At 49.4% G+C, this 25,434-nt stretch overlaps 1 protein-coding gene across 2 annotated transcripts in view; it reads right to left on the minus strand.

Annotated features, from left to right (window-relative positions):
- Nucleotides 1-25,434, minus strand: part of LOC144163332 (uncharacterized) — a 46,740-nt gene that overhangs the window by 4,406 nt on the left and 16,900 nt on the right. The window contains exons 3-7 of one of the 2 annotated variants that reach the window (XM_077694266.1): nucleotides 20,350-20,507; nucleotides 14,335-14,635; nucleotides 9,291-9,506; nucleotides 3,978-4,100; nucleotides 1,994-2,200 (exon numbers count right to left, since the gene is read on the minus strand). In XM_077694266.1, the coding sequence (XP_077550392.1) occupies nucleotides 1,994-2,200; nucleotides 3,978-4,100; nucleotides 9,291-9,506; nucleotides 14,335-14,635; nucleotides 20,350-20,507 (1,005 nt within the window). The remainder of the gene's footprint in view (nucleotides 1-1,993; nucleotides 2,201-3,977; nucleotides 4,101-9,290; nucleotides 9,507-14,334; nucleotides 14,636-20,349; nucleotides 20,508-25,434) is intronic. The other variant, XM_077694267.1, reaches the window with a different exon arrangement.

The following is a 25,434-nucleotide window of genomic DNA, read 5'->3' on the forward strand; positions in this document are numbered from 1 at the left end:
TGTTACTAGAATGTGTTACTAGAAGGCGTTACTAGAAAGTATGTTACTACAAGGTGTCCATGACTGACTCAGGCGTCGACAATGGTGTCATAAGCCGAGGAAGGTTAGAAGCGAACCAAAGCATGCTACCGTGTGTAAGATATGACTAATGATTACCAAAGTCAATAATTATTGATTTTTAATTGACAGTAATATTTAGTACGACTGATTAAGGTGTCTTACGATGGAATAAAGTAAATACGGTTGATTAAGACGGATTAGAATGGGTTTAGGTTGAATGGAACGGATTGATGTTGCATTTCTCCGCATTTCTCAAATATATTGCTTATGTATAGTGCATACGGACTTTCTATGTGAGAATGAACCAAAACTTTCAATTCATATTTGTGACCCCGTTATCAACTTTGTTTATTTTCCTTTTCATCAAATTTGGTTCTTTATGACGTATTTTGTAAAACTGGCCAAGTTAAAACGTGTATTCTAGCTGCATTTATGTAGCTTGTCTCCTGTGCCTTGTAACGGCTTTCTGAGCCTTTGTCAAGCTAGTCAAGCAGCTTTTAGCCAGAAAGCCGTACACTTGCTTCTGGGAAATAAACCTGACTTGGATTGAGGAGAATTAATATGGGCCCAGGAAGAGCAGGATGCGTTCAGGGGGGCAAAGTACCCTCTAATATAAAATACTTAAACGAGCGTGCAGTAAAGTCTATGCGGAACAGTGGAATGTGGGGGCTCTGCAAATCCCAGTACCCATCCACAACTATCTTACCATTGGAATCCTCGTTACGATGTCCTGTGAAACACTTGGTCTGTGGTGCATGGCCCGTAACAAACAAAGTTACTGGCTGTAGTGCCGCACAATCTCGTCTTTCCTGGCAAGCTAATTTTGACGAAGGGCTTGCGTTCGGGCTAGTTGGTATTCCATAGCGTTCATCTTAAGCGAACAAAAAACACACGGACACAGAAGACAAGGGCAAGATTTCCAACTAAATTTTATTGAATCAGGGCGAAATATATACCAGCAAAAAAGCAAGAGATACATAAAAGGTTACGATTATACAGAGATTAGAATAACGGAATCACTTGTCACTGTCCCACACGTGTCAGTCATTACCACCACCAGCGCTTTTTTAAGAACGCTGCCTCCTTATCCGACAAGGCTACCGATGTTGTACTGACACACTGGAAATCGCCTAACTGCATTTCAGCATGACTGCAACGAGCGCCGTAAGACGGCGGTTATACCGTATTTGCACGGTATCACACATCGGCTGAAGAAAATAGGGCAGAGGGCTGGCGTTCGTGTTGTAATGCCCCCACCAATCAAGCTCGCGAGGCTTTGCAGACGCACATGTCCTGTACAAAAATAAAATACTGGCTGTAGCGTTGGGCACCAAAACAAGTACGTAGAATGCGATAGAGGGGTTGTGCACCGTGTTTCGTTGGCCTGCGTAAAAGTATATATGTAGGCCAGACGGGACGGTGTGTCAACTCCACGTTACGCGAACATCAAAATAACGTACACAAAAGAAAGGATGGGAACCCGGCAACTCGCTGCGGTGAATGCCCCCCGTATGAGCCGTACTTTGTAAACTCTGTGATATTGCTTCCGGACTCTGATCAGCGCTCGCGTGAGATAGTGGAGGCAGCTGAAATGCAGATAGGCGATTTCCAGTGTGTCAGTACAACATCGGTAGCCTTGTCGGATAAGGAGGCAGCGTTCTTAAAAAAGAACTGGTCGTGGTAATGACTCACACGTGTGGGACAGTGCCAAGTGATTCCGTTATTCTAATCTCTGTATAATAGTTAACTTTTCTGTATCTCTTGTCTTTTTGCTGCTATATATGTCGCACTGATTCAATAAAATTTACTTGAAAGTAGCGCTTGCCCCTGTCTTCTGTGTCCGCGTGTTTTTTGTGCGCTTAAGATGAACGCTAATTTTGACGTTGAATGTCCAATGTTAAATACTGACGCTAACGGCCTTCACAGTACGCACCTCTGTGAAGTCGTCGGCGCCCTTTTCGAGAGTCCATGAGCACTCCGTGTCGTTGTCGAAGGAGCGCCTCTTCAGTCGGCAGACCGTTTCGTAGCTGATCTTTTCCGGCGTCCCCAATGGCCCGTTGGAAGCCATGGCCACGCTGGCCGGGTCCACAAGTCGCGGGTGGGTGATCGGCAGAGTCATCCGGAGCATGTGGACTCCCACCTGCACTCACACCATTCCGATACCATCAAATTGGTACAAAGTTCCCGCGGACGACAGTAAGGCCATCTGTTGCCGTCAGCCAACAATGTACTGCGTAAAAAATTGCCTTACTTCCTACTTAAAGAAACAGCTTAAAGGGGCCATGGCGACAAAATGAAGTTTCATTCATTGCCTCGCTAGAATAAAAATGACACCACTTTTAACTTACTCTAGGTAAATAGCTACACAATGAGAAAAAACAGAAATTATAAGCTACCAGAATAAGCTGATTGATTGATTGATTGATTGATTCATTGATTCATTGATTAATCCATTGATTCATTGATTGATTGATTCATTGATTGATTGATTGATTGATTGATTGATTGATTGATTGATTGATTGATTGATTGATTGATTGATTGATTGATTGATTGATTGATTGATTGATTGATTGATTGATTGATTGATTGATTGATTGATTGATTGATTGATTGATTGATTGATTGATTGATTGATTGATTGATTCATTCATTCATTCATTCATTGTAAGGTTTAACGCGCCGACGCAACGAAGGCAATGAGGCGCGCCGTAGCGGAGGGCTCAGGATTAATTTTGACCACCTGGGGATCTTTACCGTGCGCCGAAATCGTTTTTGCTTTTCGCCTCCATCAGAAAAGCAGCCGCCGCGGCCGGAATCGAACCGGCGCCTTCGTGCTCAGCAGCAGGACGCCTTAGCCAATGAGCCACCGCGGAGGGTTCCAGAATAAGCTATTTGCGCTTGAATTTAGTGCATAATTTTGTAGCAGTAAGAATGGTGGTGGTAAACAATAACAGTTACTAACGGGCAAGTAGAGAGTAAGCAGTCAGTGCGTCACTACACCGGCCAACGCTGTCTAACCCCACCGTCAGACGCGTTGGGCTTGTCTGATACGACATTGGCTAACTGTCATAAAGAGACACTGCCACTTACGCGACCCTGTTTTTCGACTCATACACAATGTTTTCCGAAACGATTATGACCACCCGAATAGAAATACTGCAGGTACAAGTCTGCTCAGAAGCAAACAGAGTGCGAAAAGTGGTCCTTGAACGGTATCTCTGCACCATCTAGGCAGGTGGCCGGTAACCAAGGTAACCAAAGGGGCCTTTTGCAGCTAACGACAGCCTCAGTCAACATAGTAACTTTTCTTTTAGGTACCTGCCCATTATATAGATCCTTGCTGACGCCACAAAACGTACAGTGCAGATTTAATTTATTTTTAGACTGTTTAATTTTTTTTTTTTGAAGAATGCGCCGTTTGTTGTCGGAAAAACGCTGAGCGTACTATAAAGCAGCAAATCCTTTGAATATAACAAACTTGTATTTATCTCTTCACGGGTAATTTATTTTGAACCACAAGCTGGTCTGCAAGGTACAGTCTTTCTCAAACTTTTCAACGCCAAGCCGGAAACGCACAGTGCGCAAAAAATTCAATGTAAAAGCTTACGTCCCGAGCGAGGCTGAAAGATTTGATGCCGCAAAGCTAGAGAAAACACATTTCTTTGTTACTGTCATAAAATATTTTTATCACATTTAAACGTAAAGCTTGTTCTTTGAATTCTTTGTGGTCGAAAAGGCTTAGGATTGGTTAAGAAAACTTTGACAAAGAGTGCAGCTTTCTTTGAAGTGTATACCGCTAAAATCGCGTGGCAACATCATATCTCCCATCCAAATTACGAAGCCTCACACGTCGCATAGCTTTCTTTTGTGCGCCTCATACATGTCGATCACGCAAATTTGATGTGTCCACGCACCGATATGGTGTAGGCCAGTCTATCAGCAAAGTTAGGGGCGACCCCCAAAGACAAGATGTAGTCTCGAACTGGGGGGAACGAGGCGGCAGCGAAGTCACCCCTCCCGCTGCAATCAAGGATGTCCTGCAAAAGCCACCTCGAGTCAGAACCGCACACAGGTTCGGAGTAGAGTTCGAAATATTGCTGGATGACGCCAGCGAGAAGCTTAGACACGCAGTAAAGCGATCTCATTTCCCCCGCATACCGGCCCGGGCTGTCAGGGATGCTACGTAGGCTAGTAAGCAGCACATTTTCACCTGCTTTCGCTCTTTTGTAGCCTGAGCTACACTGGCCGAGGTTGAGCAGCTTCGCGTGGCTCCTGGAGAGCCGTGCGCGCATGCGCGAGGAGCATGCAGTGCCGTCTCGCGGCGCCCAGCTGGCGCGCCGAAGCCACCGCCACCGGCCCCGCTGCCGCGACTGGATTAGATTGAATTAGAGTGGATTGAAAATGATTTTAGCAGCAGTAAGCATGACAATCAGCTAATCCCAGACAACCAGGAAACCTAAAAATAACCAGCTGAACCTTAGTTCACGCTTCGTATATCCTGGCATATCCGAGCTAAGCCACTGCTCAAAAGGACGTAGATTGGGGCTAATTGGTGGTTCTTCATGTTCAATTGCGCCTCGTCCCTGTCCGTTAGTGTCCGTTCGTCTGCATACTTAGCGCGATTGAACATGAAGCCACTGCTATTTTTTTCAGAGGCCTACAAGCATATAGCACCAAAATGTGTATTATTTTACTGCCGCTCACCATTACACTATTTCTCTTGCTTGCTGTTGGACATGTTAACCACGCAATTATAAATGGCATTCAGAAACCACAGCTCATTCACGGTTAGGTAATAACGGCAATGTCACTCATTCGCAAAAGTTTCCGCTTGCGCAGCCGGAAGTACACGACACTGCTAAACGACACGGAGATAGTATTTGCCAAATATTTCCGCTAGAGGGAGAAAGTAGATGTGAGGGGGGTCTATGCAGACAACAATGACACCAGCGTATACCTCCTCCTCAAAGCGTAATAGGTTCACCGCAAACCAAACACGCTTTGAAAATTTGACGGCCAAACAAGTTCAGCACGGCAACAAGTTCATGGGGGCCAAAGAAAAAGGCCGCCATCTCGCCCTGAGAAAGTGGATGTCCAACGAAGCTTTTGTAAACTGTACGCATGCTGGTGTGGGAGGGTATGAAATGTTCCTCGTCGTATCGGCGGTCTCGTCACGTGCGCTCGGCTTCTCTGGCGGCACAGCCTGACGCAAGCGCTCGCCTTCGCATCATGACGTCAACTCCCCTATTCGCGAGCAGCTGCAAACTTGGTCTATACCACACGTATTGTAGGCGGGCCAGTTGGTACGTATTTCTGAGATTAACACCGCGAAAGAACGGGACAACAGAGGAGTAGACTAACACAGCGCTGACTAACAACTGAAGTTTTATTATCCCTGGACAGCAACAAATAGAAAAAAGGAGGGTGACACGTGATGCTAGACTTAACTAAAAATGTTTTACACACAAAAGCAAGAACCAAATGCCGCGCAATCTAAACACAGTAATCGGCACAGCTAAAGCAGACCAGCACAAACAGTCCACCACATATCGGAGGCTCCTCCGCGCGTGGATTCTGCTAGCTATCTAAATAACTGATTTCTTTCTCCGTAAGCGCTGTGTTAGTCTACTCCCTTGTTGTCCCGTTCTTTCGCGCTGTTAATCTCAGGTCTATACCAGGTACGTATTGGGGGGTCCCATTGTTCACAGGCGCATTATCATCTATTGTGTGGTTTCCATGTTTTTTTTTGTGTGTTTTTAGCTGCGGAGTACCTTAGGACCGCACAATGTCCGTTCGCGTCCGTGCGCATAGCATTTACCATCGAAAAAAATCACACAGGCCCCGGCAGGATTCGAGCCTGTGTCTGGTAGACCAGACAGAGTTAGTGTCAGTTGTCTTAACCATTGGGCTACAACCGTGAGTTAGTACCCGAGAGGCAAACGGCTTACTCCCTCGCCCGTAACGGTGCGGAGTACCTTATGACCTCCCAATGTCCGTCCGCGTCCATCCGTGCGCACACCACCATCAAGCGAAAATCAAGCGAAATTCGATTTGAGCCATGAGTTAGTTTCGTTCAACTCACAGCTCGAATCTAATGACGGTCGGGGCGCAAATCGGATGTCACTCGGGGCGCAACTTGGATGTCACTTCGAGTCCCCTTACTCCGCTCCGCACCCTCCCCATCATCCACGGGGTGGAGATGCTGCCATTTTTAGATGCGGAGCATCTTATAGTCTGGGCATGTCCCGCGTCGGCGTCCGCACTCGCACTGCGCATGCGCAACTCTCCTCCTTCCCTCTCTCCCACAGCTGCGCGATACTCCTGCCACTTCGCCTCTCGTACCAGCTGCGTGCACTTCGCTTTCGCTTCTCCCGCGTTCTCGCTTCTGCTTTCGCGGCGCATGCTCGGCGCTTGCGCATCTCTCCTCCTCTCGTCTCCTCTCCTTCAACCTTGAATGTAAATCGGGTAGCGCGCTGCGCGCGTTCAGTTCAGCGCTTGCTGCGGTTGACTCCACTTCACTCCGTTCTTCCGATGAAGTGTGATGGAAGCAACAGTCCCGTCAGTTAGTGGGTTGGCGCAAGCAAGCGTCAGCACCACCCCACAAACCAACAGCAACGCTACGTCCACTGAAGACAAAGCTGCGCAGCGAAGGGCACGCGACGCTGAGCGCAAACGCTTGAAGCGAGCGGCGGACCCTGAGCTTCGTCGGCGCGAATGCTCGGCGCTTGCGCATCTCTCCTCCTCTCGTCTCCTCTCCTCCAACCCTGAATGTAAATCGGGTAGCGCGCTGCGCGCGTTCAGTTCAGCGCTTGCTGCGGTTGACTCCACTTCACTCCGTTCTTCTACGAACACAACGGAAACACAACGGAACCCCGAGATGCTCCGCATCCACTCAGCGTTCCCTTCGGGAAGATGGGGCTAATTTTTCTAATCAATACTCAACTCTACGCTGTATGCCTGATAGCAAAGAAAGACTGCATGGGCTTCTCTGCGGCAAATGCTGGCTCCCGCCAAGCCTGACGCACGCGCTCGGCGTCTTGGGCGACAACTGCTGGATCCTGCCTGGATTTCTCGTTTACGACACGAAATTTTCCGACCAAAAAGAGGCTAACAGCTTCGCTGTAAAAACCTAAACTGGGAAAGAATTGAAAGTTGGGCGAGTTGGGTACCGTTCATCATAAAAACAACAGCTTATTTGCCTGTTACAGGCTCGAAGAGTCGGCGCATCACCTTGATAATGGCATAGAAGGAGCAGCAACAGCAAGTTTCGCGGGGCGTCTGTGTCAGGTAAGGCACAAAGTCGGTCGCGATTTCATCATTATTTTTTTCTTTATTTCATTCCGGCTAACTCAGAGGCAGCCTGTTAGAGGGCACTGCTTTGTGATGCGGGCCAGAGCCTTCTAATATAGAAGGCTCTGATGCGGGCGGGAGCGCCGTCACGTGGTACTTTTCATATTTCGCGGGCCTTCTTCAGCAGTGAGAATAAATGAGCACACAATTAATTAGCCGCCGATAATACCTAAGTTAGATGCCCCTCGTGGTTAGATACAGTACTTCTATGATTAGATACTTAATTACAAATAATTACTTATTTACGTAAAAAAAGCACTGGCCGCTACTTGCTGTACTGGAAACGTTATGCGGTAGGTTTTCTTCGAGTAACGTCATTGCTTTATTAAAATCTTGGTGCATGATAACTGGGACACCCAATCGACACGCCCTTTACACGTTCAAATTTCGGCGGGAAAAGACGATCTTCAGCGTTTATTGGCGACCGTCAAAAGCGATACGTTCAGCCGCTCACGGAGATCCGAGCGCCGTTGTTCCCAACTCATGCGCGTGTGAACATGCCACCCCCTCGTCGGCATCTCTATCATCATCAATGTTGGCGGTAAATTGGAAATTCGCGACAGGGGCCATAAAGACAAAATACAAGTTTGGTCCATTAAAGACACTCAATTCACACAATAAAAAGTTATGCGAACTTTACGCCAACTCAGGAAAAGTGAGGCAGATATTAAGAAAAACAGATGAAACAGTGGCGACTCACCCTCCACTTAAGCGCCGGTCACTATGATGTCAATATGACGTCTGAGCGACTGGCGTACGCCGACAAATCCACAGTCAAGAAACATGGCTGTTGTGCAGTTGTAGCGGTGTTTTATAGTCTCGTTTGATCGTATCACTTACATGATAATGGGAAGTTAAAGGGACCCTGCTGCACTTTTTTCAACATTTTTGAAATCTTAAATGCTTGCAGAACGCAGTCACCCAACACACCCACTACTTGGATTAGAGGGTCGCAAAGTACCTCAGCCAGAAATTACTGCTCTATTTCCATCAGATAACTTGAAAACTCGCTCAAAAGATTGTTCCCTCTTTCCCGGTCTTGACGTTCTTCGCCCTCCTTCACACAGCCATTTTTCACCCCGTCACGTCACCGTCACGTCACCGTCATGTGCGATGGTTTCTCGGGCGATTTCTCGCCGAAAACGGTGCGACGGTGACGGGAAGCCAAGCTCTACGTTTCCTTTCGCTCAACGCGGCGGGACCATGACCGTGGTCAACCAGCCAATCAGAAAACAATTTTTTTACGGCTACATTTAGCGAAAAGTGAGCACACGTAAAAATCTGAGCCATTTTCTTTACTTTTCAGATTAAGCATGCTCAATTATAGCATAAACTGATCACCAGGCAGACGCCCCTGTACTCTGACGGAGAGCTCCAGTACGAACGCTGCTTCGTTTACGTCACCGTCGCGATTTTTTGACGTGACGGTGCCGTGACGGAGAAGCTGACGGCTGTGTGAACGCTTTTAGATAGCAACTTAAAAAAAAAGCCACAAAAACAGAGCAGAAATGGAAGGCGTATCTGATGCGACGAAGAAATCACGCAGTGCCGCTCCGTGCTGGCGATAACTATAGCTTTCGGCGTGGTTCCAGCAGACGCGAAGGAAAGAGTGAAAGTGGTTATCGAAACTGTTGCAGGGTCCCTTTAACGTACGGGTAACTATGTTTTAGTGTCCCCTGTATTGCTGCACTGCTGACGTCATGCATATATCGTGAAATTCTAAAGTCTTTCAATGCCGGTTTCCGCCTTCTGGTTAAGAAAACGCCTTCAGGGTTCGAACTTAGTTGAGAGAGTTACCAAAGGCTCGTTCCCTCAAAACAAACAATATTGTAATTTGGCTTCCCGGCCCCTCAAGATAGGACGTACCGTGACCTCACCTTTCTCACGAGTGCGTGCGTCGTGACGACGATGTAGTGCAGGTGCTGAAGGATGCCGTGCAGCCGGAACTGTCGCACCAGGCCGAGCACGGGAGGGACGGTGAGGAGGACCCGCAGCCTCAGCTTCCTCAGCTTCTCAATCATCGGCGCAAAGTCGTCTTCCGTGGCTTTATTGTCGCAGTCATCGCCGGGACGGTCCCAGTGGATATTCACGCCCTGAGTGAGGTGAAACGCGCGATAGCATGTTTGTTGCTGATAACTCAAACACGTGCGGTACCAGACTTGGCAGTAATGAAATTATAGTAATTAAATTACGGTAATTAAATTCCCTTTTGCTGTAATGTGTAATGTAATGAATTAGTTTGGAGTGTTGGTAATTTAGTAATGTAATTAATTACTTCAGGCCACCCGCCGCGGTGGCTCAGTGGCTAAGGCGTTGCGCTGCTGAGCACGAGGTCGCGGGCTCGATTCCCGGCCGCGGCGGTCGCTTTTCTGATGGAGGCGAAAAGCAAAATCGCCCGTGTGTACGAGATTTCGGCGCACGTTAAAGATCCCCAGGTGGTCAAAATTAATCCGGAGCCCTCCACTACGGCGCGCCTCATCGCCTGCGTTGCGTCGGCGCGTTAAACCCTACAATCAATCGATCAATTAATTACTTCAGGCCAGTAATTTCATAGAAATTACTCATTATATTCCCAATTACTTTCGACTACGATATACCCTATCCGCTTCTCCAACGGCATAAAAAGTTGTAGAGTTCCGATACCCAAAGAGTCTCTGGGCATTGTAACTCTACGAACGCGAAGGAAACTACGCTTCGATGAGAGCTCTGTCTGCTTTCTCGTGCCTCTTCGTTCCCTTTTCATGCGTTCATGGCTTGCCGTGGCAACAGTCAGTCGGGTTAAACAAAAACGTACTGATTGTGTTCAAGGCTTCGTGACACTGGTCACTGGTGTAAACCCGCTGCTGAAAATGAAAAAAAAGTTCTTCGTTATGTCCTGCACAATCCTGCCCTCATCCGCGCCAGCGGGGGCGTCTTCTTAGAATGGAAAAAAAAAAACACTCTGTCGTTCAAACGGGGACACCTTTCCAATGCCCACTTTGAACCGCAGCTACTTCTGAGATGTAATAAAGATATCTAACATATCAAATCTAACACTGTAAATAAATTGTACATAAGTTGGTGTATAAACAAATAGTTTTGAGATTGAAGTGCATATGTGTTTAAGTGTAATTAATGTGTATGTGAGTTGGTAGTGTATGAGTGATGAATTGTTTTTAAAATAATTTCAAAGTAATTTCATTACTTTTGAAAAGTAATAGTGATGTAATGTCATTACTTTTGGCCACCTGTAATTTCTAATGTACTTTAATTACATTTTAGAAAATTGTAAAAAGTAATGAGTAATGTAATTTCATTACTTTTTAAAAGTAATTTTGCCATCTCTGTTCGGTACCTCGAAAAAATTAAGTAGTTGACAAAGTTGGTATTTCTAACACGTAACAGCGCTATAGAGGACTGTCATGTAAGCAAACAAGACACTTAATTGCGTATGGCGGTGAATAGTGTTAAATTGTCTGTCCTGTTTGCCTCACAAGTCTTTGTGCACCTTCCGGGCTGTGCGTGTTAAACAGGTACTGCACTTTGGGTTGAGTACAATTGTAACAGAAAATGATTAAGAAAACTGAGAGGTATGGACTTTGACGGAAGTTAAAATGGTATTCCTACGCGTTGTTACTGTCGACAGGAACTTCTGATTCGTCGGGAACTACTTGAGGTTCCATTACCAGCCGACGTGCGGCAGTACGGAAGCATCATATAAAGTTCCCGCATGCACTCAAAAGTGCACCGCATGCAGGTATGAATATTGAGCAGACAATGCTGGCCCGCACATGCTCTGTCACAGCAAAAACTCCGCATGTAGAAAACATAGTGCGTAAATTACAAATATTTTCTCGCAGTGCGCAAAACTTCTCTGCTATTGGCCATTATGTGATTTTCTCAAACTTCTTTTTGCGTCTGAATTCAATAGATCAGCTCATGCCTTTCATCGTTTATACCCGGCGTAAAGCAGTATTTAAATTGACACGAGAAAAAATAGTACACGCCCTCGCCGAGGGCCGCAATAACTACAGCAGTTATGTAAAACTACACGCACTTTTCGTTAATTCTCGCCAATCCAGGTTTATATGCAAATGTAGTTGCGTAAATGTTATTTTTTTAGATACTAATAGTATGTTTGAGAATTGCATGCCCTAAGATATATCAAAAAAGAGCAGTGTGAGCCCTTCGTATTACTAAAGCCCTCTGTATTTTTTTTTTTTTTTTTTTTTTGCGATCCGAAAACCGGTTTCTACTCCCTTCGAAAATGGCTCGCAGACTCTCGCCGAAACTTCTGCATATAGAAATATATCGAACATATATACCTCGTAAACTGCAAATGATACCGCCGGTGACGCCGGGGCATGACGAAGTTTGGCTGTGAGTGCAACGTCATTGCGCGAGGTGGAGTGCTTCGTCAGTGGCACGCAGAGGCTTCGTCACTGATCTTCACACACCCGGTCGATTTACGTGCCTTCGTTTGCAGGCTTCTCCTTTCTCACAACCGCTTAGCCACGGCCGCTCGATGGAAGCAAGGTTGTTTCCATCGAGCGGCTGTGGCTTAGCGAACGCGAGCGCTCCTAAACCAGGGTTTTGTAACGCAAGCTACACTAGCCGAGGTTGAGCAGTTTCGCGTGGCTCCTGGACAGCCGTGCTGCGCATGCGCGAGGAGCAGTGACGTCTCACGGCGCACAGCTGGGGCGCCGGGGCCGCCGCCACCGCCACCGCGCGCGCCTCGCCCGTCTGCGCATTCCAGAGGAGTGACGTCATAGCCGCGGCAGACGAAATGGCGCCGGCGCGTGCCAAGCTGTGCGCCTCCGTTGCGCAGTAGCCAAATCTGACGCTGCGCGGGAGCCGCTTGATATCTCCTCTCATTTTGTGCGCATGCGCAAAGGTATCAGTGGTGGTATACATATAGCGGGGCGTTTCCTAGATAACCAGGAAAGGTAAGAATAACCAGCTGTACATGCTCACGCTACGTAATCCTGGCATAGCCGAGCTAATCCACTGCTAAAATTTTCAGACCATAGTCTTTCTGGGCTATTTAAATCCGATAATTTTGCTCCGTCAGTCCGCCCGCCCGACCGTCCGCCCGACCGACCGACCGTCCGCCCGACCGTCCGCCCGACCGTCCGTCCGTCCGACCGACCGTCCGCCCGACCGACCGTCCGACCGACCGACCGACCGACCGACCGACCGACCGACCGACCGACCGTCCGTCCGTCTCTGTCTGTCTGTCTGTCTGTCTGTCTTTCCACGCCTCGTTTCAACCACACGGCCAAAAGTTAAAGTAATTATTGAGCAAGTAGCTTATATAGGCAAATCATTTCCAAACTAGTAAATCTGGTACAATATTTCATACTTGTCAGCAGTAATGCGCAAAAAGAAGCCGTTAGGCATATTCGAGGCAAAGCATTGTTCTTTTAATTAAAAATATATATGTGCTCGATCTTCGCTAAAATTAAAACTTTGCGCAAATAGGAAATTTTAAAAAACGCATTGAGAACAATGTTTTGACCTAAAACACACAAAAAAAGGCTCGCGCCCGAGCTCATACTTCGAGGCGCAATTCCAATTCCAACGGTAAAAACAAGTTCCAATAGATAGCGCGTGAGCAGGCGCTGAATTGCGTGAATTGATTTGAGCTGACCTCCACCGTGTTTATCGTCGAAGGAGCGAGATATGAGGGGACGTGGGCGGTGGAGAGAAGAGGAATGTACATAGACGAGGAATTAGAATAGAATTAACTTTCTTTTGGCAAGGCAGAGGCGATGAACAAATTTTTACGTTCATTTTCCCCCTTAATGTTGAGTTGCCCTGACTTCGCATGATTGCATTTGCAACTTTAGGGGCTGCGAATGGGCCAGCACTTGCGAACCTATTGCCAATGGCAGCATAAGTGCACAGCAGTTTTCCTTATTTGAGCTTCTGACTTGAAAGAAGAATAATTTGGCACATTTGCAATATTGCTTTCGCAATTTTTCCTTTCTTCCAGCCGTTCTTTTTTCATTCTCTATCTCTGTCTCTCTCTTTGCATGTGGCTACAGCAGTGCACTTACTTCTGTTTCCTGCGCAAAAATAAAGTTTAGAAAGCTCGGCACACTATTTCCCAGCACGAGGAATTTAAAATTCAGCTATATCCGGAATATTCCAATCGCAACTTTGCTTTAGGGTGTGAAGCACAGGGGTGGATAGGATTACACCGCGCCATTGTGGAGTTTGAGCATGTACAACGTCAAGAAACGCGCGATGCAAGGGGAGAACGAAAATTCTGTCTTTGTTACATTTCTCATCGAACCGCACCGTTCGCTACCATAAATGCACTGAGGGTATTAAAGAAACACTAAAACTTGTGGAAATCATGGAGAACCGCGACCCGCAATCCCGAGCTGGGGCGCGCTTCGTGGAGAGACGCGATGAGCTGAAACCGGTCCGGCACTCCGCTGGTTCGTCGGCGCCCCGAGAGATGGCACCACCACTCCGCGCGCTTTCCAGTTGGTGTTGGCTCGTCCGCGAACGACTGCGCGCAGCCAGGCTGTGACACCGGCGGATCAGCGCGGCCGCGGCAGACCATGGATCACAGGTGGGGACCGTTGTTGTCACGCCCCGTGAATGCCTGCCTCCCGTTCGCGATCACGACCGGATGGCGTGGTTCGTGAACGCCGTCGAGCTTTGTGCTCGTATGTTTTGCGCGTTCCCAAATAAACGGCTGTGCTTCGGCACTACTGCCTATTGTGTCCTCGTATCGGCGAACCTCGCTGGGCTGCCGTAGGTGAGGGGTTCTACGTGGTTATCACTCCGGCAGCTAGCGTGGTAGCCTGCGCCGGAGTACTGGCTAGGTCGCCCCCAAGAACCGCACATATTCCATAATCTTTCGAACAAAACAAAGCTGTATGCTGTCCTCGTGGCCCCTCTAGGCGTATAACCACTTCAAGTACTCACATCGAACAGATTGTAGGATCTGCTGTCGGCCAGGGAGTTGACAAACGCCGTACGGTCCCGGTAGTTCCTCAGCATGCGGACGAAGCTGGCCGAGTCGTCACGGGCGCCGCCGACGGTCGCGTGAAGCAGCACCTTTTTGTTGTTGTGGCGCAGTGAATTGGTCAGATAGCGAAGTGCACGCAGAGCGTTTGCTTCGGGGACGTCGTACTTGGGAAGGGCGCCCATCGCACTCGGGTACAGGGCGTAGTAGATGTACTCGGAGCAATGGGGAGTCGGCAACCGTTGCAGGAAAAGCGGCTGCCTTCTCGAGGGGATGGTGCAGGGGCCGTTGCGGTCGAGAAAAGAGGCCAAAGAATTGCAAATAGTCATTAAGAACTAAAAACAAAACATTTTAGAACGTGTCTCGTCGGTAATTGTAAGCCGCGGGTGATTTCGTATGAGGCAAGGTTCTCCAATAACTGTTGCTCGTCAAGCTTAGCCCCATTATGCGAATTTAATTTTTCTCTCTAGCGTTTTTTTTTTTTTTCTTGTGTCCAGACCTTGTTCTCTGCCGGCGTCAAAATAATGTTCCCTTGCTACGTCATTTATTTCACCGTTCATTCTGCGTCCGCTTTTTGCAATGCCACCCGAACTTTCCTGATTTCTCTCAATTCTGCAGTAATTAAGCTCTTTGTAGCGTGAGCAACACTGGCCGAGGTAGAGCAGTTTCGCGTGGCTCCTGGAGAGCCGTGCTCCGTATGCGCGAGGAGCAGTCCCGTCTCACGGCGCACAGCTGGCGCGCCGGATCCGCAACCGCCGCCGCGACTGGATTGGATTGGATTGGATTGGATTGGAAATCGTTTTAGCATCAGTAAGGCTGATAATAAGCTAATCCTAGACAACCAGGAAGCCTAAGAATAACCAGCTGAACACTAGCTCACTCTACGTATATCCTGGCATAGCCGAGCTGAGTTTTTTTATTCCTGTCAGCCCTAATTTATTTTGCTCTGATTTCAGTACCCTGAGAGGTGCTTCATAGGTCCCCAAGTTACTGCCCAATGCCTAGAAACCACAAGTACCCTGCAGTTATCTGAGGCACCAAAAGAGGTAGGCTATGTCCGCGCGTGTTTAAAAGAACAAAGTAAAATTAACAAACCGGCTCAAACTTTTGGCTAAATGAACCCACAAAGCACACAAAATATTGTCACGGGAGAGGCGGGAGTGGTGGAATGACTCATGGAGCCATGTCCCAAAATCGACGACGGCAATGGATGGGCTGGCGTGCAGCCGGTGCGGGCTCTGTCATGGCCGCTCATTGCATTCATCACCAACCATTGTTCGCGTCCTGATACACGTTTGGTAAATGTATGGGTATATCCCTATCCTGGCCCCAGCTTCGCACCGCCTCGCGTATATGAGTTTCCTAGTCAGTACAGCCAGCCGTCACCTGAGCTTGCTTACCGGGGTTATATCACAGCATATAGCCACCCTAACTGAAATAAATAACAGCCAAAGCGACCTGCAATGGTTGAAAACCACGGTGTAGAAAAATATACAACAGAAATAGCCGAAACCAGCCGAAAAGGGGAAAGCCGCAAGAAGCAGTAGCTAAAACTGACAAAAAGGCAACGAAAATACCCGAAAGCCCATTTATAACGCGTAAGGATGTCATAAATAGATTATATGCGTGATAACAAATGTTATTATTCAAATATGACAAAACCTTGAAAATGATAAAGACAGCGGTAAGGGGATTTGAACCCGGGTTAGGATGTTCGCTTCGCAGGAGCGGAACTACTACACTACGAGACCAAGTGGCTCTAAGCGATTTAATTGAGGGCCACATGCACGTGGACATAGCTTCAAACATGCCCCTAGATGGCGCCATGCGTCGCTTGGCTGTGTTGACTAGGAAACGCCTATACGCCACCGCCTGCGCCTAAACGCGGTTGTCGAGAGTACGCGGGTCCCGTCGGGAAGCCCCGCCGGGACCAGCACTACACCATGTCCCCCCTGCCTCTAGTCCACGGACCGTATACCCCATATTCGCGTGTAGACAATGACGAAGGTTCAATGAGTGCATTGCTGGTTCTTCAGGCGAAGGAACTTAGCCAGCTTACAACCTAGCTTCATGTGTTAAGACAAGTCAATGTTAGTCAAGTCAAGGTTAGCCTAAACTTCTTATGAAACGCCGTGTACTGGAGCTGCAAGATGCTCATCTATCGCAATTCTAACACGAATAAGCGAAACTTTGGTAGTTTCCTGCGGTTGTAGCTTCGAAGTTACCACCTAGGGGAGGGGGGGGGGGACCTTAAACGGCGATTGTAAGGCACCACCGCTTTCCATAAGCGTCTCGGGCTCGGCCTTCTGGCTTCGGTCTTTTATGTATCCATTTCCACCGCTACTTTCTCGCGTGCTCCTTAGCTCGCTTCTTAAAGCGGCGATGTTCGAAGCTTCGTTACATCCGGTGATCTAATAATTTATACTCGAAAAAAAAAAAGATCTCATCGCACGACCACTGACAAAACAGAACGGGCGAACGGCTAAGAGTGCGCTATTATTGAATAACCCCACTGTCACCATTTGTCAGGCACTTCTCAGTCCGTTAGATGTGGCAAACCTGCTTCATACGTGACAACAGCGTTTGGGCAACACGGCATCCCCTCCACAACAACCGCCTGAAGCAGCCACTCTTTTGACGGCGATGGATACCCACGCGACCACCGAAAGGTTTGCCATTTGCCGTTTTGTAGCAGGTACTATTTTGACAGCACTCCCCACCGACGCATGCGCCACGGGGGATCACTGACGTCATGATGCGACGTACGTCTATGGAGAGCGGTTGTGACGAAAGGACACGCAACCTGACAGCGTTGGGTCGTCGGTCGAAGCTAGAAAAGGCGTACTTGCCTCGTGCGGGGGCCTCGTTGATCACCGAGGACGAGCCCCAGGGCGGGGCGCGGGCATTGCACTGCCCTCGCGTTGACCCCTGTCACTACCTCAATCTAAGGCAGATGGGGCGTGCAATTTGATTAAATCCAGTTCTACAGAAGAGAGGGCGCCACCAACTCAGCAAGCGCGCGATTACTTCTTCCACCGGCGCTTCTGCGGCGCCCAATTAGCGTGCGCCGTGGGGCACGAGAAAGACACACGAACTTTGAATACACTTATACTCTGCATGCTTCGCCCCTCCGCAGGTTTCACGTTAGTGGAGATGGCCCGGGATTTTTCTTGAGGCGGCCGAACTCAACAGGGACATAGAAGCCCACAGCAGGATGCTGCGCACCCAACAATGGAATAAAGCGTGCAACGCGGCGGACAGCCAGATGCACTGCGACAATACGCGGAGAATGCTGGAAAGCCTCCTAGACGAGAGCGCAACCAAATCCCACCAGCATGACAACCTGGCCCGAATCATCCACAAAGGCAGAAAAAAGCGCGGAGAAGACGAGACGAAGAGGAGAATCGACAAGTACCTACCGACCGCACTCACAGAGGCGCACCCGGAATACCAGGGGGAAGAAAATGATGGGCTAGACCAGGACATCGAGGTGTGTGAGGTCGGTGCCGACCTACGAGACCTGAACACCAAGTCGGCAGCTTGACCCGACCGCGTCAAAAACAGAGCACTCAAAAATCTAAACGAAACGGCCATCGAGAACCTTACGGCCTACTTCAACAAGTGCTGGCGCACCGGGTCACTGCCCCGGCAATGGAAGGCGGCCAAGACCATCCTAATCCCCAAGCCAGGCAAACCACTCGGTATCGAGAACCTCAGACCGATCTCGCTCACGTCCTGTGTATACGCGCTAGAACACGTCCTCATGAACATATGGCAGAAGTACCTCGAAGACAGAGGGCTCAACCCCGACACGATCATCGGGTTTAGGAACAAGCTCGGCATCCAGGACGCGGTGATTCAATTAAATCCCGAGATCCTCGACGACACAACTGGAACGAGAGACAACAAGGTCACACTGGGCCTGGACCTCCAGAGCACGTAAGTGGCGTGGCTAAACATTGGCAGGCGAACATATACGCGTACGTCAAATACTTCCTGACGAACAGAACCACTGAGATCAACGCCGGTGACCTGCGGCTACCGGAGAAGAAGCTGGGCAGCGTCGGAACCCCCCAAGGCTCGGTCATCTCGCCGTTACTCTTCAATCTGATAATGATCAGAGTGACCGAGAGACTCTCGCGAGTTGCGGGGGTTCAACACGCCATATACGCTGACGACGACGCTGTGGGTACCGGGGGGAAGCGACGGGTACATCGAGAGCACGCTGCAAGAGGCAGTCGAGGCCATCGAAGAGCAGCTAGACGGGTCCGGACTCATCTGCTCCCCAAGCAAGTCTGAGCTACTAGTTATTCCACCAAAGAGGACAACCGGAAGGACAAAGGGAGGCAAACCCGAGAGAAAGTGAGACAAGATCAGGATCAAGACGAGAAGCGGCCACACGGTCCCTGAGGTAGAGAATATTCGGGTACTTGGCAGGCTAATCGAACGGAATAGGGTGAACGGCGAGACGGTCAACCGACTAACGGCCAAAGTAAACGCGGCCATACGACTCATAAAGAGAGTATCAAACAAGAAAGCAGGAATGAAGGAGGAGAGCCTTATGAGACTCGTACAATCATTCGCAGTAAGCCTTAACTTAAGTGGCAGCATTCCACAGCTGGAGGCAATGCGAGCGGAACAAAATCAACGGGCTTATACGCAAGGCGTATAAGGTGGCACTCGAGCTCATCGACGGCACGAGCACAGAGAAACTCCTGGCCCTCGGAGTGCACAACACACTGGAGGAAATAGCAGGGGCACAAAGAACGACGCAGCTCGCGCGCCTCACGGAAACAGGAACAGGCTGCAGACAAGTATTAAGGAACCTCGGCATCAACCTGAGGGAACAAGATAGAACAGAAGAGCCAATCCCAGAAGACATCAGCACAAGGCTACGAGTACACCCAATACCGAGAAACGTGAAACCAGAATGTAACAGGGAAAGGCGAGAGGTGAGGGCCATGGCACTCATCGACCTCCACGCTAGGGACGAGAGAGCCGTACACATGGATGCGGCCGAATACCCGGGAGACGAGAAAGCCTCCGCAGCAGTCGCAGTCAAAACCACGGCAGGGACAGCCAAGGCAGCAGCGAGCGTGCGCACACGGAAGGCGCATCAGGCAGAGAATGTGGCCATCGCCGAACCCGAGTGCACGACCGTACTCAGCGATTCCAGAACGGCAGTACGCAACTACGCCAGGGGAAGAGTGAGCAGCGAAGCCACGCGGATTCTGATCCAACATGGTGGTGGGAGGCAAAAGACAACATGACCACATACAACGAGATAACGAAGTGGTACAGACACGAGAGAAGAACGATGCCACCACCCCACCCGTTCCTGACCAGGGAGGAAGCGGTGCTATATCGGCAACTCCAGACGGAGACGCTACCCACTTCAGCCCTAATGAAGCACGTGTGCCAGGACGTATACACGAGTGACCTATGCCGCACATGCCAGAAGGAGAGAGCCACGACGGCCCACATCCTATGGGACTGCAGCAAAAATCCACACGAAGCTGCAACAAGCAAGACAATACCTCGGCGGCTAGAAGCAGCGACGAGAAGCTACGACAGGAAGACCCAGACACAGGCCGTCCAGCAAGTCTCGGCCGCACTCGAAAAGCAGCGACCCAGCGAAGCCGAGGGAAGACTGCCGCCCCAGACCATGGGCAGGCGAGGTAGACCCGAGGGAGTAGCGGGGCCGCGGACCAAGTAGACGAGATACCAACCGATACGACGGCTACCCTAACAAGACCAGGGCGACAAGCCGTCTGCAGGGACTATCAATAAAGTTTCTGTACAGTACCATAGGCGCTTGATGTGCCTTTGCTTGTCACCGCCATCATCATCATCGTTTTGCGAAACCCACTGTTTGAAGTTGGGTTGGCTGCTGCGCGTTTTTGCGCGATATTGAACGCCATCAGCGAGACATTGGAGGATTCGCTCCAAAAATGACGAAGTGACCGTGTACCAACCTGCTGTCGAAGACGCAGAGAAGTTTCCGATACTGTATGCTCGTCCTCTTTGTTTCTTTCAGTGGGGTCAACTTGACAGAGACCGGTTGGCCATCCTGGGGATATTGAGGCTCGGCACACCGTGGATTTCGCCCGGCCTCGTCATTGTAGAGCTCTTCCTGCGTATACAGTGGCTTTTGAAATCGAGTGGCCCTCACGTAGGTCACAGTGTCCAAGAAAAGTACCCATCTGCCCTCATCATCATCAGCCTATCACAGCGAAGCTGTTAGCCTCTTGTTGGTCGGAAAATTTCGTGTCGCAAACAAAACACTTCAGCAGATCCCAGCAGTTCGCGTCCAAAGCGCCGAACGCATGCCTCAGGCTAATCAGGCATACAGCATAGAGCTAAATCCCAAAACAAGCATCGAAACCGCATTATGGATGATAAGACGCCTGTGAACGATGGGACCACCGTCCATGTGTTACCGGTAAAGATTATGTGTGCATGTCATGTTTGAATGATAGATAGTAGTGCCAGTAAATTGCGCAGTTCTTGCCCAAGATGCCGAGAGCGCATGCGTCAGGCTAGGCAGGACCCAGTATTTGCCGCCAGGGAAGCTCAGCTTACCCTCCCCCATCAGCATTTGTCGTGGTTTACAAAAGCTGCGCTGGACATCCGCTTTCGCAGGGCGGGATGGCGGCCATTTATGTGCGCCTCAGAACGAAGGCATTTCCCTAAATGAGGGGATTCAGGCGAATGTTACATCAGAGCGGCCTGAATCACGGAGCCTTAGCAAAATGGGTGCACCTATCCGGCGCAGCCTCCTTCCTCTAGTATCCCTTGATGCAATACCTTGCAGAACCAGGCAGCAATCAAGACATCGACTCTACTTCTTTTTCCTCGCATCAGTGTAAATGTTTAATTAGAGGAGAAGGGAGGGAAAGGCAAAACTAGAGTGGGTGGGTATCAACACCTAAACTTCGCTTTCGGACGTCGGACTGTTCAACTTCAAAAGGCGTACGTGGGCCTTTGAGCCACACATTTGAAGGTATATATAGGTACACGGGAAAATGCCTTCATCTTCCGGGAACGATTGAGATATGGCAACAACGACGATGGAGTGACCTACTTTTCAGTTATGGTTGCCGCCTGGTCTCACCGGCGACAACCACGCACCTTTCTGGCAAAGCCGACGAAGGTGCAGAAGAGTGGTAGAAGCGCTGTAAAAGCTGAGAGCATCGGCCAGTCACCCTCGTTAAGCCTATATCTAAATTGGAATGTTATGTACGTGCAACGCTTAAAATAGATACAGGATGCGTCAGGCATCGTCAACTCATTGTACGTCATTGCACGGGTTGACGAACTTCGGGTTAATAGCTTAATGCTAGGACTAACGGATAGCACGGTAAATTCCCATGTTTGAACTGCTCCGGCGCCATCTATTAAGACAGCGTCGTGCGATTGCCTGCGTCAGTGAATGCCGCATGGTGGCAGTGGTATACCAACAGAGCGGCACACACCCGCCTGCCCGTCGCCAAGGAAAGAGGACACATAGCGGGAACGTGCTTTGATTCCCGCCTAATTGCTGCTTCTGTAGTTATGTCAAAATTGCTCATGCGAACCTCAATACATCCCTAACAAACGTTACGCCGAAAGCCACGCCCAGTCGAAAAAGACGACAAGAAAAATTTCTGTAGTTTGTCTTATTTTCGCGTGCCGTACTGTCGTCTTGTCGTATTCTTCGATGTTCTGTCGTGTGACATATTCCTGGCCTGTTTTTGATGTTCTGTCGTGCCGAATTCCTGTCTTTAGGTGATCCTGATGTTCCATCAGTGGTTGCACATGGTTTTAATGTTATAGCCCATTGTGAAGAGTAGCTTAAATGGCAGTTCTGTTGTGACTACTGGAATGTTTGTCGTTGAGAGAATTGACTTTGTCGTTACGACAGAAATGTTTGTCGTAACAACAGATGACTTTGTCGTAACAAGAGGACTTCTGTTGTCACAACAAAGTTTTTTGTCATACGACAGGAATTTTTGTTAGGTTTAGCGGTATTCTTGTTGTGATTTTAGCTCGAGTCACCAGTCTGCGGTGATGATGTGTAGGCGTTATAGCCTCGCACTCTGCAGATCCGTGGTTCGAGTGCCACCCATAAAATAATTTACTCTCTCTCTCTCTGCCTGTCGTTGTCTCTCTGTGTACATGCGTGCGTGCACGTGGGTGTGCGTGTGCGTGTGCATGTGCGTGCGTGTGTATGCGTGGGCGTGCGTGCGTGCGTTTGCGTGTCTGCGCGTGTGTTTGCGTGTGTGCGTGCATGCGTGCGCACGTGTGTGCATGCGTGCGTGTGTGTGCGTGTGGGTGTGTGTGTGGAGGGCTTTGCTGCAAAAGCCAAATTCTTAGTAAATACAATACATCGGCATCTACACGAAGAGTATGGTTACTTAACGGCGCTCTAACTCTTGCTTCATGAAAGCTAAACCGCAACAAAGTAAACGAGAATTAGCCGCAAAGACGAATACAGTAATGCATCGTTAAGTCGAACTCACATACAGTAATGCCTCGTTAACTCGAACTCGCATATCTCGAAAAATCGGCTAAGTCGAAATTTTCCGCGGCACTGAACATTTTCCTATAGGGTGTATTCACAGGGCCTTGGACCGCGCGGCGGCGCTACCTGCGCGGCGGCGGCGACGCCATACTTGAGGTGGCACTCCGCCGCGCGGGCAGCGCGTTTCCCGACGCGAAACGTTGTTTGCGGCGTGGTGCTGGCAAGAACGTTCGTGTGGACGGTGTTTTTTCTGCGTGATTCGTGGGTTTGCGAATGCCTCGTCGTAACGAGTAGCTAGCATTGTTCTCGCTTCGAAAATCCGATCTGCGCTGGACTCCTACAACCGCAGACCCGAAGCAGGCCGCACGACAAAATTAAAGCGCCGTGTTTTTTCTTTTTTTTTTTTCCTTTTGCTGTTTCGAAGCGGCGGCTACGGCAGTTCTTGAAGGCTGTCTGTCTTCATTCGACGAATTCCCAAAGAAGTTATCGATAATATGGCTAATCAGTACCGAATCTGTTGGAGCCCGTTTCATTCAGGTGGGCCCCGGGACGATGGGCGTCGGAGCTTTCACCTCGCCCCTCGTCACATGTTTGAAACATTCGCACGCTTAAAATGTTCATAAATTAGGGTAGCCGGCGTACTTTATGGATGAGACGAACCATACTGGGCTCCCAGCCTCAACATGGGCTACTTCGAGTGTTGAGGTGAACGCACGCGTACATGCAATTTCGCTTCCCAGGTAATTGCGGGCATCCAAATTGATGCAATTCTTCTTCGGCGCCTTCGACTGTTCTCTAATGACCAAGCGCGCGTCACGTGATCGGGCACTAAAGCTTGACGATGGGTACACAGTCTGACTACTTCAAAAACAGCGTAGAGACTAAAACGTTAATGTATGCAGGGACAAACTAGAGCAGCCTTTATCACTTGCCTCTGCGCTGATTTCGAAGTAGCAAGGCTTGTTCTGCTTATAATTTCCGCTTCGTCTTTACCGAAAGAAAAAAGACTTGAAATTCATCAGTGGGATCTTTGTCGCCGCCACCATACGTCATTTTATCACGTACTTACCCCGCGATGGTTTCCACCCAGACCCTGAGCGTAATCGTTCCGCTTCATTAGGAGCTCAAATGGACGGCCTTTGTGCTTTCAACGCACAGAACACTGTCGCCAGAGTACCTCGCCGTCTCTCATACTCCTCAAGAAGCGCGCAACATGCCTGGGTGGCACGGTAAAACCAGCTCCTCATCTCACACGCCACCACATCAAATATCCTCGCAGCCTTGGGTGAAGAAATTTTCTAACTCGTGCCACGGTCGCTTCAAGCAACGGAGCAAATAAGGAAATCGGCGCACGGGGATGACATGTACCCCGATCGAGATAGCGCGAAATCGCCAAAACGGACAGGGCTATGCACGCCGCTGTCCGCACCTGTCCAACCATCGGACAGTTGCATTCGTCGCGCGAAATCATACCGTCTTCAAGCACTGCCCTGGCCTTCGCTTCGAAACAACAACAAAAACGGCGCGCTTGCTTTCGTCATTCGGCCTGCTTCGGGTCTGCGGTTGCAGGAGACGTGAACAGCGCATCCGTAATTTCGCAGCGAAAACAATGCTGGCTACTCGTTACGGCGAGGCATTCTCAAACACACGAATCACACAGAGAAAAACACCGTCCACACGAACGTTCTTGCCAGCAGCGCGCCGCAAACAACGTTTCGCGTCGGGAAACGCGCTGCCCGCGCGGCGGAGTGCAACCTCAAGTATGGCGTCGCCGCCGCCGCGCAGGTAGCGCCGCCGCGCGGTCCAAGGCCCTGTGAATACACCCTATACGTCCCATGTATATTTTTCCCTATATCTCGAAGTATTTTTGGGTCGGATTGCGGATAACTCGAAATCTTGACTGGGAGTGGAACGAAAATTCCGCCGCCGGACCATTTCACAAGATTCGCGCGATGCTGCAAGATTCGCGCGATGAAGTCGCGCGACTTCACAGACTGTGAGGAACTTTGTCAAGAGGTCATCAAGCTTACAGGCAACGGTTCCGCCGAAAATGACGTGACTTTTCTGGAGTACGCGCTGTGTGAGCAGGATGTGGCGGTGACCGGAGAAATGACGGACGCCGAAATCGTTCAAACGGCCACTAACGTAGGGGACGGCGGAGACGACGGCGATGACGAACCACCTCGAGAGGGGCCGACATCTTCTGAGACGAGAAATTTGCTGCTCTTGCTTCGAAATAAGGTCGAGTGCAGCGGCGGGGAAGATCGACTGATGCGATGCGTCAAGCAGCTGGAGGACGCCTTCCTAGGCCCGAGTACGACCGCAAAGTAGACGATCATTAGGCAGTTTTTCTCTGCTAAATAAAATGGCAGTGCGGCAAAACCCAGCCGGTTAAAGTCTCTTGTATGTTGTTTTTTTCTCTTTTAAACCTGCACGAGAATAAAGATTATAAACTGCCACTGAAGAGCCGGTAAGTATTAGTGATTTTTCTGAAGAGCGCTCATTTTTCCCGGTGATTAGCGCAACTTTGCTTATCTCGAAAATCCGTTTATCTCGA

Source organism: Haemaphysalis longicornis, unplaced genomic scaffold, assembly GCF_048455015.1.
Source record: "Haemaphysalis longicornis isolate Haplotype H1 unplaced genomic scaffold, Haemaphysalis longicornis Haplotype H1 scaffold_12, whole genome shotgun sequence".
NCBI lineage: Eukaryota > Metazoa > Arthropoda > Arachnida > Ixodida > Ixodidae > Haemaphysalis > Haemaphysalis longicornis.